The sequence below is a fragment of the Geospiza fortis genome, unplaced genomic scaffold, assembly GCF_000277835.1.
Source record: "Geospiza fortis unplaced genomic scaffold, GeoFor_1.0 scaffold11, whole genome shotgun sequence".
Taxonomy (NCBI): domain Eukaryota; kingdom Metazoa; phylum Chordata; class Aves; order Passeriformes; family Thraupidae; genus Geospiza; species Geospiza fortis.
In genome coordinates this window covers 8,155,935-8,168,598 of record NW_005054304.1, presented here as the reverse complement: position 1 = coordinate 8,168,598, position 12,664 = coordinate 8,155,935, and the positions used below count along the sequence as shown (strand labels likewise).

The 12,664-nt window shown below is 41.1% G+C and overlaps 1 protein-coding gene across 1 annotated transcript in view; it reads right to left on the bottom strand.

Annotated features, from left to right (window-relative positions):
• The window catches only part of GRID2 (glutamate ionotropic receptor delta type subunit 2), a 673,693-nt gene extending 673,088 nt beyond the window's left edge, over positions 1 to 605 (bottom strand). Inside the window, exon 1 of the mRNA XM_005418132.2 lies at positions 518 to 605. Coding sequence (XP_005418189.1) covers positions 518 to 605 — 88 coding nt within the window. The remainder of the gene's footprint in view (positions 1 to 517) is intronic.
• Positions 606 to 12,664: the final 12,059 nt, after the last annotated feature.

The window sequence follows — 12,664 nt, the reverse complement described above, 5'->3', positions numbered from 1 at the left end:
AAGCGCTCACGTTGCCAAACCACCTGTTCCGCCGCGGGAGAGGAGGGCGGGGAGAGGGGGTGAAGGAAGGAAAAGTGTGGGGGGTGGGGGCTTCGCGTGGCTGTCACCCTGGTGTGAGGAACACGGGGAGGCATGGGGCGTCCCCCGGCCGAGGGCGAGCCGGGGCAGGGGGAAGGCAGGCTGGAGCTTAGGGGCGGCGGGAAGGAAGCAGGGAAGTGCCTGAGCCCTGGGCGCCCCCATCATCAGCCTCATCAAAACCTCAAGGTCTAAAGCACGCACATACCCCGCCGCCAAGAAACCTTTAGACAGCGCGGTAGGGGAAAAAGAGGACACCCGAGGTCCTGGTGGAAAGCAATTATAAGAGAGGACTAAACAACGAAAAAAAAAGCAAGCGAGCAAACGATAAAAGACAGTGGGGGCTACGGGGGGAGGGGGGAAAGCCTTCCAAGAGAGGAAAGGTTGCAAAGGAGAGCTGGAAAAGTGTCCAGCAGCACCAGCAGGCGCAGCACCCCCTTACCGATATGAATGATTGAATCTGCAATCGCCGCTTTCCAGGTTCGAGTCCAACAGACGGACACGACCAGGATGAGGGAGAAAACTTCCATCTCCTCCGGAGGTCCAGGCTTTATAACAACAGATCTCTTCGCCAAACGGTGCTGCCGCGGAGGACAGCGCAGCGCAGGAAGCCCAAGAGTTTGAGGCGCAGCCGGAGGAGCGTGTAAATCCCGATGGCTGGCGCAGAGCCGCGGCTGGTCAGGGAGCGAGCCCGGGGCTCCGAGCGCTTCTGTCCTCGGCGAAACCCCGCGTCACTTCGCGGGGCTCCTGGGCAGCACCAGAATTGCTGGGAGCGCCGGCAGCAAATCCATCCAGCCCGGGCGCCGCCGCGGGCAGCAGACGCCTCTGCTGGTCAGACAATCCCCATCCTTCCGCCGGGTCCAGGGATCCGCTCGATCCCGCTGCTGCACAGCAACTTCCAGCCCACACCACGCACACGCTCACACACAGACACACAGACACGCACACGGGCAGACACGCACACGCGAGCAGACACCCACAAACCCTCTTGGCCAGAGAAGCTCCAGGAGCCCGCAGCAAATAGCTCGCCTTCAGCGAGGTGGGAGGAGCGGGCGACCGAGGGAGCAGGCTCCCAGCAGCCAGATTCCTGCAGGAAAAGCCCCCCCGGAGGCCAAAAAACAAAGTGAACTTCAAGGTAATGCAGATAGTAATGCAGAGATTTCCCCCCACCCTTCGCTCAGAAAAATCGCTTCCCACAACTGGAGGGAAAAAAAAAAATAAATCTGCCAATGGAGCAGAGCGTGCTGTCTCTGTCGCGCAAGGTGGTGGTTGGACAGGGCAGAAGCGAGAGGAGGAGGAGTACCCGGAGCGAGGCAGAGGAAAGCAGATGATGGTCTGCAGGTTGCTTTTGGATCTTGCTTTGCTGGTGGGATGCAGAGAGAGCTGGCAGCTCCAGCACCAGCCAGCACGTTGCCTAGAAATGGATCACCTAGGAGAAGGAGAGAGAGCGAGAGATAAGTGCTATCAGCCAGAGAGGGAGAAACAGAGAGAGCGAGCGAGTGAGAGCGCTTCTCTCTAATAACCACCTCCTCCCCCTATCTGCAATACAAGGGAGAAACAATATAGAGCCCTCGTCTCCTTTGAAATCTTCAGCTGGGACTGAGGAACAGACATAGGCAAGAGTGCATACAGCCTAAAAATACAGCGGGGGAGGGGGGAGAAAAAAATCTTTTTGAAGTGTTATGTTCAGTTTAAAATAATAATAAAAAAAACCCACCCCATTTATTTAACCTTGTAACTCCACTGTGGGGATCAAGTTTAAAGCTAGACGGGCACTTCTGCTTCTCAGTCTTTGACAACTGAGTCAGGGACATTACTTGAAGGGGAAAAGGAAAAAAAAAATCAGGGACACCTGGCCTCTAGGGGAAAATGAAGACCTAAAAATCTATTAATATTACTTTAATTATCTATGTTCTTGATGGAATTTTGCACAGCTCTTTAAAGCACTGAATTAGCTTTTTTCTTCCTCTCTCTTTAGGTAATGGAGAAATTTCTATGGGAAACATTTAGAGCACACTTTTCATGCTCAGGGTTCTATGAATTCATTAACCGATTAATCCTCAGACTTCTCGTGCTGTAGTTAAATACATTATCCCCATTACACAGACAGAGAATTGTACAGAGAGGTTAAGTATGTTCCTATAAAACAGTCTAAATCCCCACTTTATGTCCTAATACACTTTTTTCTGACTTTGATTTTTCTAGTCCCACCAGGGACAGGAAGGAGAAATCAAAGAATTGCTCATAACATAGCAGTTTATATCTTAAACTCACACAAACCATTGATAAGTCCTGGTAGTCAACAGATCAAAAGGTTGATCAACCCATTTTCTTCAGAAGGAATCTCTTTTGAAGGCATCTTCTTAGTTATAACACTTCTAAGTTCATCATACCCAACTTGTAAATTTCTCCTCTTTCTCCTGACTTGCATATGTCTTCTTTCAGCTGTGGGACCAGTTGGCAAAAACAGTTGTATGCCTATAAATTTAAGGATTTAGTTCAAGAGGGAGAAATAAGCTTTTCAAGAAAAGGTAAACTAAACCAATGGCAAGATAATTGACTCTACCAAAAGAAAAACGAAAACAATCCAAACCAAAGCAACCAACACCACCAAGAAAAAGCACCAGCAGCAATTTTGACTTTGCTTAGGTCCACCTTTGCAGGAGAGAACTTCTCTACAAATGGTAGCACTCAAAATGCTTTAAGCCCAATCCAAAGCACAAGTCAGGGCTCATCTTTTCACAGGTTAGAATGGACACTCCCTCTTCTAAGAGCTGAAACAAATCACAACTAAAATTGCTGTAGAGACCAATGGAAAGGTATGTAAAGATAACAATACATGAGCAGTGTGAAACTAAAGTCTCACAAATTATGCCACTCACATGGTGCATTTGTCCCTATCATCTGTACAAGTCACAGATGTGTTATCAATAAGGGCAAACAGTAAAAAAGAGTGGGTTTTTTCTATGAATGACAATTTAGGCATGGTATCAGTGAATGTAATGGGCATTAATTTTACAAGTAATAAACTCCAATTCATCTGAGAAACTTCTGGAGCCCCTTGAGTCATTATTACTTCTTCACAAAAGAACAGAGTTCACAAGAAATGTTAATTCACTTCTTTGGGGGGCATGTCAGAGCAGTATTCTTTAATAATGTACAATGCACAGTAGGCAGAATGGGAAATGTAATGGAAACCTTTGGAAAATTATAACTTTTTAATCCTCAGTTTAGATATTACTAAGAATTTGAGGCCTTATCTAGGAACCGGATATCCTTACTGACTCTTTAAAGCATATAGTACCCTGAACTGGCTGCACTAAATGGAATTTTTTGCAAAAGTCTGTAGACACATATATAAGAATACAAGAGACAGCCAAGAGTTTGTAGCTCACAAATACCCTCTAAATTATTAAAAAAATAATTTTGAGTGGAGTTCAGAATAACAATTCCAGTGGTAAAGAACACCATGTGAAAATTTGAAAGAGACTGAAGTAAATTTAAAAAATTAATTGAAATAAAATTACTTTAAATAATGAACACATTGTTGACTTAATATACATCCATCACAGAGATAAAGTAATTTTCCCTTCCATTGTCTTTAATACTCATTAGAAACAAAAACTCATGTCACTCATTCCAACAGAGTGAAAAAAATCTCATGCTATGTGACTAGCTCAAGGTATCATAAAAATATTGAAAAAGAATAGTTGTCTTTTCTATTCAGGTACAAAAAAATTGCCAAAAGTTAAAGCTAGGAGAAAGAAAGAATTTCAGAACCGAGGAGTTACCAATACTGGGAACATATCCTAAAAAATAACGGGCACATCCAGGCCCCTAAAAAGCCATAAGCACCAAGCTCAGGGCTTCAGTGACAGCTGCCTCAGGCACTGTGGAAGTTGAAGTCCCACAGGTTTCAGCCATGCCAGTGTTCCTTCACTGCAGCTTCCCTCCCAAACACCCTCAGTTCCATCAGCATCACTCCAGCTCCACCGCTGGCCGCCGTGGGAGAAGTGCCGCCAGCCACCAGCCCCGGTTTCTACCAACCAGGGGAGTGGTTGTCTTCTTTCCAGTAGCCTGACTCCTTGTGTTTCCAGCTTGTTTCCGCTGATCAGCTGTTACAGTGCTGCGCATTAATGCAGCCCCTGGAGGAGCAGCAAAGAGAGGATGTTCTTGTAAAACAGAGGCAGTGGGGGGCAAATGTGTCTGTCTGAAGTTTGTTGCCTCACACCCACATATAACACCCTGCTACCTCAAACAAGCCAGGCTGGGACCTGAGCTTCTGTCTGCAGAGGAGAGAGTGCCAAACCCAAAAGTTTCACCTGCTTTTCAGTCACCTAACACCTTAATTTTGATAATATAATGCCCATTTTCCAATCTCTTTGGCTATACAAGCAGCTCTGACCATGCACAGGTCAATTTCTCATTTGTTTGGTTCTAAGTCCCAGTAGACCTTCAGGTATCTGAGGAAATTGAGATACTGATAAGACAGCCTTCAGTTTTGGGAGATAAACAAAGCAGCTAAGCCTTACAATTACAGTCCTAAATTCCATAGGAAGTATTACTTTTCTAATACATGAACACTGAAGACATCTTTTGCAAACCAGAATTTGACCTTTTCTGTCCAAGTGTAATGCCTAAACTTAAAAAAATGTTTAATGAAATGAAATCGAGTTACACCTTGGGTTAATCCACCAGCCCATTTGCTCCAACACCTTTTTCCTTGAAGACCTAGAAGTTATTAAGGCATAGCAAAAAAAACCATATGCACATCTGACTATTCTGCACTGTTCAGAGCAGGAAAGGGAATAGGAGAAATTCCTTCCTGACTCTACTAAGCCATCACCCCCTGTCAGTTAACATTTTCACCTTGGTTTGCATAGTGTGAATCTTAGTGGACACCGAGTTAACCTAAAAATAAAATAAATAATACAGGGAAAAAAAAACCAAAAACAAACCAACCCAGCAGCATTAAACTTGGTAACCTTCTGTGAATTCCAGCAGTGTCAACTGGCCAAGAGGAATAACATCTCTTTTTCTTACTTCTTATTGATTCCACTGTCTTTCATAAAATAGTCCAATATTATTGCACGAAGAGTTGGGACTAAAAAGAACAGATCATCTATGGCATGAGGCTAATCACAAATACACAACAGTCACATCCAGTTTTAACAGTTATCCAAACTGTTATTGATGCCATCTAAACATGGGAGAAAGACCTCCACCTACTATTGCTAAGATTCATTTCTATTTATGGAATTTTTAATATAATTTGTTGTCATTTTCACTGTATTTGTTGCTTCTTCTTTGAGGTCTTTGTGGGTCAGTTTTTAAACAAATACTCCTGATGAGAAAATTAACAGTAATTCTGCCAATCTCCACATTTATTTGTTGGCTTTTTATCTCTCTTCAGATGATATTGGAGGTTCAGATTTATAGTAACATAATATAGATGAAATGCAGAACACTGTAACATCTTCAATCCTACAACTCTAAAAAGATAACAAGCAGACTCAGCAATCAGATCAGCACAGGCAGCTCCCTGTAGAGTTTCAATGGGCACAGGATCTCCCCATAAGGACACCATTCCCAGATCATATGCTAATTTACATGAGGCAAAAAAATAAGTTACTAATCTTAATTCTCTCTTTGTTATTATTATGATGTAGGCTCTAAGAAGAGCTACGTAAATTAAAACTTGGTATACTCAAGGCTGGACAGATAAGTAGTTTGTGACTTTAAAACAACCAACCATGGGCCTCCAACCCGTAATTTATGTAGGGCAACATGTTCCATTTGACAACAGCATTTCAATCTAAATAACAGTTTCCCCCCATTTTTAAAACGCAAACTGACAAATATCCCTCACCTTGCAGTGCTGTATTTTTTTTTAAATGCTTGCATTCTAAAAGTGCTGATATAAAGCAGCTGAGTGACAGACCTACCAAGAGACCATGTGCCACAAGCGAATGTTCCTGTGCCACCGAGCTGGTGCCCAGACTGTCGGGGAAGGCTGCTCACTCCAAGAGGTTACTCGAGTTGACACATCCACTCAGTCTTTGCTTTACCTGGCAGAGCTTCAAACAAGAAGTCATCTGGGAGGGCTTTAGTTAAGTGGACATCTGTCCATTAGGAAATAGACTTGCTTCAGTGACCGCCAAATAACCTTTAAATTAAAGCTTTCTCCTACTGCCAACTTTTAGGTTGTTCTCTGTATTATGAGAGAGGTCCAGGTTAATAAGACCATTCCAATTCTAAGTAGTGGCCCAGACACTGACTCCATCTGTCCTGTCACACTTGGAGTGAAGCGTACACTCTTGGGCCTCTGTCATCCTTCCTGAATAAAGGGGATATTCTTGCCTTTACTTAATGGAATAATTTGAGGACTAAATTAATTCATTTTTAAAAATGCAAAGTATTATACCCTTTTTCCAATTTCCTTCATTCAGTTTCTGCATAGTTTAAATATGTGAATGTGTGTATATCTGCAAGAGTGTGTGTGCATGTGCACATGTAGATAGGTAAATAGATAGAAAGTAATTTCATTTGGCCATTATAGAAATAAACAGAACATTAAATATTTGCTGCATTTCAACAGACAGTGCATGGCGTGGCCTTGAATATCTTACCACAAAGGAATGCATCCCAAAACTAGAGTTAACAGAGTTAAAACAGAATCAAGAGTTACTCTGCTGGGCTGGAGAATTGAGGGGAAAAAAAAAAGGGTATCGATGTAGTACATAGCAAGGATTTCAAAGCTTTGTGCTTTTTCAAAAACTACAATATGGTTGAGTTTAGTTGAGAGCTTGTGTTTTATCCTTTAGCCTCACTACACAAAACTCAAAGTGGTTATGAAGTAAAGTCAACCCTTAGAGCAACCAGTGTTGCTCTAAATCAAGTGATTTAGCAGGGACTGCTGCTGAGGTAGATTTATTTTGTCTCCATTTAAACTCATGTTATAGATCTCCTCTGTTGCCTGAGCCATTCTATGATGTACCTTGCTTAGAAGCCATTAGGCTGCTGGAGAGAGGAGGACACAGGGCTTAAGAGCCATAAGGTTTATTGGGCATGGTCTGAACAGAGTAAAAATAAAACACCACCACCTTGAGAAAACAAAACAGAAGTGGTGTCAAGTTATTAATTTCACTGGTACCAGAGCAAATGTGATGCTCTCAGATACATGGATATGTAACATCTTTTCAGTCTTATCTATGTTAAAGGGAAACCAGAGAATACATTTGCCCTTCTTTTGCTGCTTCTACCCAGCGAGTATTAAGCCGAATTCTTCTAATGCAAAATCCTTCCAGTCTCTGTAATCACCCAGCTAGCTGTCCTCCTCAGTGTCTCAGACTCTCACTCAAACTCCCTGTTATTCAGCATTTTGCACAGTTGTCCTCCAGGTCTTTCTTGGTGCCTCCCAAAGATGCTTTACTGTACCTCTACATGGTAAATACGCAGCTTCACTTTTCTTTCTTGCTGGCATTCCAGCCCTTCTAATATTGCTCCTCCTATTATTCCCTATACTTCATAGTCATGGCCTTTGTTGCTATCATCCCTTTGCCCCTTCTTTTCTTTCCCTTCAATAGCTATAGAAGGGTGAAAGACACGCAAGGCACTCTGCCAAAGCCACCTCACATTGATGGTGGGTGAAAAGCAAGTCACAAATGGAGGGGAAAGCCTGTAAGGAAAGCAAGAGAAGTTTGCTTAGAAGGTACAGTTTGTACCTGTGGATCCTCTATTGGCAGCAGAAATTGAGTGACTTTCAGCAAGTGTTTGGAGAAGTCTGAGAACCTGGGTAAGGCACGACCAGCAGTGAGAATGCAGAGACAGCACTCCTAGCAACTGGCCAAGGATATGGGTGTGTTTTTTTGTTCCATGACTGTGCACCTTACTCCTAGCTCCTCTCCCAACACCCATTGATGACTTTAGGCTCATTCTAGGCATAGGCTAGAAGCCACCACAGTGGAGAAGCCAAATACATCAGACCCTGGAGAAGATGTGGACTGAGGAGAAGTCAGGAAGGCTGGGAAGCTGTCTTTGAGAACACATGTTACTGTGGAGAGAAATCTGTAGGAAGGCTTTGATGACAGCAGAGCAGTGGCAGAGCACAGTGAAGTCACAGTTCAGATGCAGGGAGCTCTTCATTTAGCCCTTTAGTGTCACATGGCTGGAGGAATCCGACTACTCTGGGTACTATGTGGAGTGAGAGAACCAACTGAGAGGGAACCATTTTAACTGGTCTCTTTCCACGCCTACACTGCTGCTGAGAAGAGAGGAGGCAGTTTCAACTGTGACAGTAAAAGAAAGGCCAGTTGGAAGTCATCACTGAACCAGAAATGCCACATGCTGTTTGCTTTGTATAATGCAAGACCAGAATCAGCTCAATCTTTCCTGCTGCAAGTGGTGGAAGAGATAATCGGAAAAGCGCAGTATTGGAGAACAGAATTACTGTTGCTCTGGGAGCCCCTGGATGAAACAGGGGAAAACCTGGCACACTAGATTCTTTTACTTGTTTGGAAAAGGTAGCAGGAAGCCTGTTAAATCTGGTGGTTTAGCAAGAATAGGGCTTAATTATTTGTGAAAGAGAAATAGTGCAGACATTGCTGGTTATTTAACACTGTAGTTAGGCTGACACCTGCAAAGCTCTACATATTTCTCTATTGCTTCTATATTTAGTAATAATCATTAATGTTGTGTTACTGTATATTGAGAATACTAGCAAGACTAAGATTTCATTATGGCAGATACTGCAGAAAAAGCATAGCAAAATAATCCTCACCACAATACAGTACATTCTGATTGCATGAGAAAACTAGAGTTGGGAAGAGAAACAAAAAAGGCAAACATATTCCCAAGAGACTATGTAATAAAATCTGAAGCAGAATTTGAATTTCCGAAGTTACAGTACATAATAGTCCTCACCAAAACTATCCACTCTCTGCTGGTACATTGGAACATTCTCTGGTGTCTTTCAAGAAGCAGCAGCAACACAACAAAAAATTACTTTTACCTGTAAAATTACAGATGTTTTTAGTACCAGGACCCCAGAAACATTTGATAAGTTCTTGTAGCACAAGATCTGAACTATGATGTGCAGTCCTTCCTGTCTGCTGACTTTTAAAAAAAGGAAATTCTCAGTACAAAATAAATCTCATGTCTTGCCTAAGATTTTCTCTCCAGTACAATTATTGGTGCTGGGTTTTTTTTCAAAAGCATTAACTGAACCAAATGAAAACCCAGGTACAAAAAGATGGCTGATAATTTTGAGACCTGAGTAAGACTACTTTTTATGTGAAGAGTCAAAAAATTCTCCAGAAGGCACCAATTGGTCATCACATATTGGATATTATTATGTCTATTAGTCTCTGAAAGAATTCTCCCTTCCCAGATGAGAAAAATATGTTTCCACATCTAGGAGTCTCTAACCATTGTTCATGATGCATGTTTTCACAATGTTACTTTTGGTACTAATCCCTCACCTTTCCTTCCTTCCCTTCTCCCCAAAAGACATATTAAATCAAGGTAACTGAAATAACCTATTTGAAATTTCTTTCTTTGATGCATTAAACATAATTTCCTTCTCTCTGTGTTTTCATCATAACAAACAGCATCATTACAGTTGACATTTACCTTATTCCACAGGATTTCTGTCATAAATTAAGAAAGAACCATTAGATCTGATGACATGGCAAGGGAAAAAGTGCCTAAACAACATGATGAATTATTTGTGGTGATTTTTAAGATAATTCAACTTTGTCTGTACAGTACCTAAAATTAAAATAAACAACCTATTTTTCTCAGTTGGACTGGCTTCTGCAAATGCTTTTCACATAATATTTACCCTGTATAACCATCCCAACAGGGCTGGAAAGGCTATAGAGCTCTGAAGTGCTACTATTTCAATGAAAGCCAGTCAGAAAGACTTAATTTCAAAGAGGCTTTTGAAAACATACAATTCTAATAAAACTCTACAATATATGGGGGGGAAAAGGAAACAAAGTAAAATTACCTTCCTAATATGACCTACTTTTCATTGATGCCTACTTCATTTGCTTAGAATTACTAACAAGTGAATTTTGAAAAGCAAAAACTGCATATTCTGTTTTGACTAGGTTAAACATTTTGCTCACATTAGTGAAGTCATGCTGATAAATTGAAACAATTCCTATTAGCATGACTGCAAAATGTGTTTTGGATGAGTCTAGATAGTGAATGTTCATGCATCATCCTCATTACACAGACAAAAATTCTACAATATCTATTTACATTACAATCTTGCCAACTATTACTGTTGTCCATGTTCTCTAATGTATTTTCTCTTTTCCTCTTGAATGTTTACTCTTCTACCTCTTTTTCATCAGTTTAAATCACAAAAAAATAAGAAAATTCACCCCTAAGGATGGTAACCAAGTACCCCATTCCACTGTCCTTTACCTTTCAAGTCTGTGGTCTATTTTGAAGTGTCAAGCAGTAACAATAATTTAGGTCTTTTAAGTGTTATTTGTAATTAATACTGTCTTCCTTATGTGAATTAAGAATATAAACATGCTCCAGCCTCAGAAGTTCCTCTACAAAGCGTCATTTTATTCTTCAGAAAATAAGATATTGCCAGTAATGAATGGCTCCATAACATTCAGTACTTCCATTTGCCATTTGGCTGTGGAAAAGGCAAAAAGGGGAAGTGTTCAATAACAGAATGCTTGCCTATGTTACACTGTAACAAAATAATTCCAATCTCAAGCAAGGTCTGAAAGAAAAAGATGAGCACTGTATGCACCTTATAAAAACCACCCACCTTCTAATTACCTTGTTAGACAATCCTCCAAGTAAAGTAACTGTGCAAGTGCTTATAAATTATTCTTGTAGATAGGCAGCCAAATGTTTTATGACCCTCCTTACATGCACAAGACTGAATGGACTTCTACTGACACATGAGCTACTTACTTGAAAAGCTGCAAAACATTTAGCCTGAATATCTGGCCTGATTGCATATTTCTCTTGGGTATCAAAAAGTTATTCAGGTTCAGTAAGCTCCACTTCACTAAAGATCTGTTAATTCTGTGCTTTTCCCCACTTTCATCCTCTTTCATATATATATGGACATGGTGTGACATTTATGCAAATCCATGGAGTTCTGGCCCTTTAATATAAATTTCTCCTCAAGTAATTGCAGGGAAGTGCAGTGGGATTGTGTAAAGAGTGAAGGACAGGTGACAGTGGCCTGCAAACGAGATTGTGGCCCTTGATCTGTCGAAGCTAATTGATGAGCTGCAGTACCAGACTCTAAACTGTCACTCTTGCAAAGCAAATTCCACACTGAAAGGAAGAACCCAGTGAGGGGGAAACAATAATTGCATTAAATTTCATTTAAAACATTTTTGACAGGTGAATCTTGGCACAAAGCGGAAAGCAGTAAATCACCTCAGGGGTTTAAAACTCTGGATGTATCCAGAAAGTTGTGTTAGCATCACAACTTGGTTACCCAACTCCCTTTCAAATCTGTTAAAGTCTCAACTAAATTGAGGCTAAACACATCTGCTCCACTCTCTGCTTCAGAGAGTTTCAATCAAATCAGAGACTTTTCCCATATACAGAAAGCTGAACACACAAATAGGAGTTTAAAGGACTGGAATTTGAGGGCATATGATTTGTCTATCAGTTCCCCACGGCATTTTTTACCTCTGTTCTTAAAAAAATGAAGCAGAAAAATCAAAAATCCATAGGCACTGCAATGTCTCCTTTTTGAATGTCCAAGTTCAGTGGAGAAAAAAGAAAGTACTTAAGCAGATGACAGAGCATAAGCAACTTTACTAAACACCTTGTCAGAGAGATTCTTCTACCCTGAACTTTGGGTGAAACTACCAGGCACAATATGAAGCAGAAGAAGTCTCATTACAAAGAGAAATCAAGCAGTTCCCCCTTTGTAAATGAAAATTTTGCAAGAATATATCAAGTTTGGGCTTGAGCTTAAATATAGTCATTAAATGTGTTACCAGTGTCACAAAATGTGAACTTTGACAGGCTAAACTGAGTTAAAACAAACCAAGTAATGAATTAAGCACTTCAGACTAATTAGCTCTGTCTTCTATCAAGCTAAGTATAAAATGAGAACTATTTCTATATAAAAAAATCAGACTTCCAGTGGAATGAAGTGAGAACTGAAATTTTGGGTCTACTCAGGGGAGCAGAAATAGGAAAATCATCTCTCCTATTTGTTGGAAAGTCACCTTTGAAGAAAGGAAGAAAAAGAAGTCTCTAAGGACTTATCACAAAAGCATCCAGAGAAAGCAAAACCAGTTTCCTATGCAGCAGTATGAAATCCTTCTAATATTTTTTATTAAGGGGGATGTGGAGGACAGATCACAACATGCCACTCCTCTTGATGACTTTTGTTACCCAAACTCATGTATAAGTAACACAAGGCTGTGGGTAAGAACCAAAGCAGGAGGAGGGAACTTCCATAAACCCTATGAGGAGTAACACTTAACTAACAGATGGATGGGAATTTTGACTCCCATGTTAGTTTTCTGTGGTGTATAAAGAAATAGAAAGGGGCTCATCCAAGACTGGTGCAAATTTGAATAGCTGG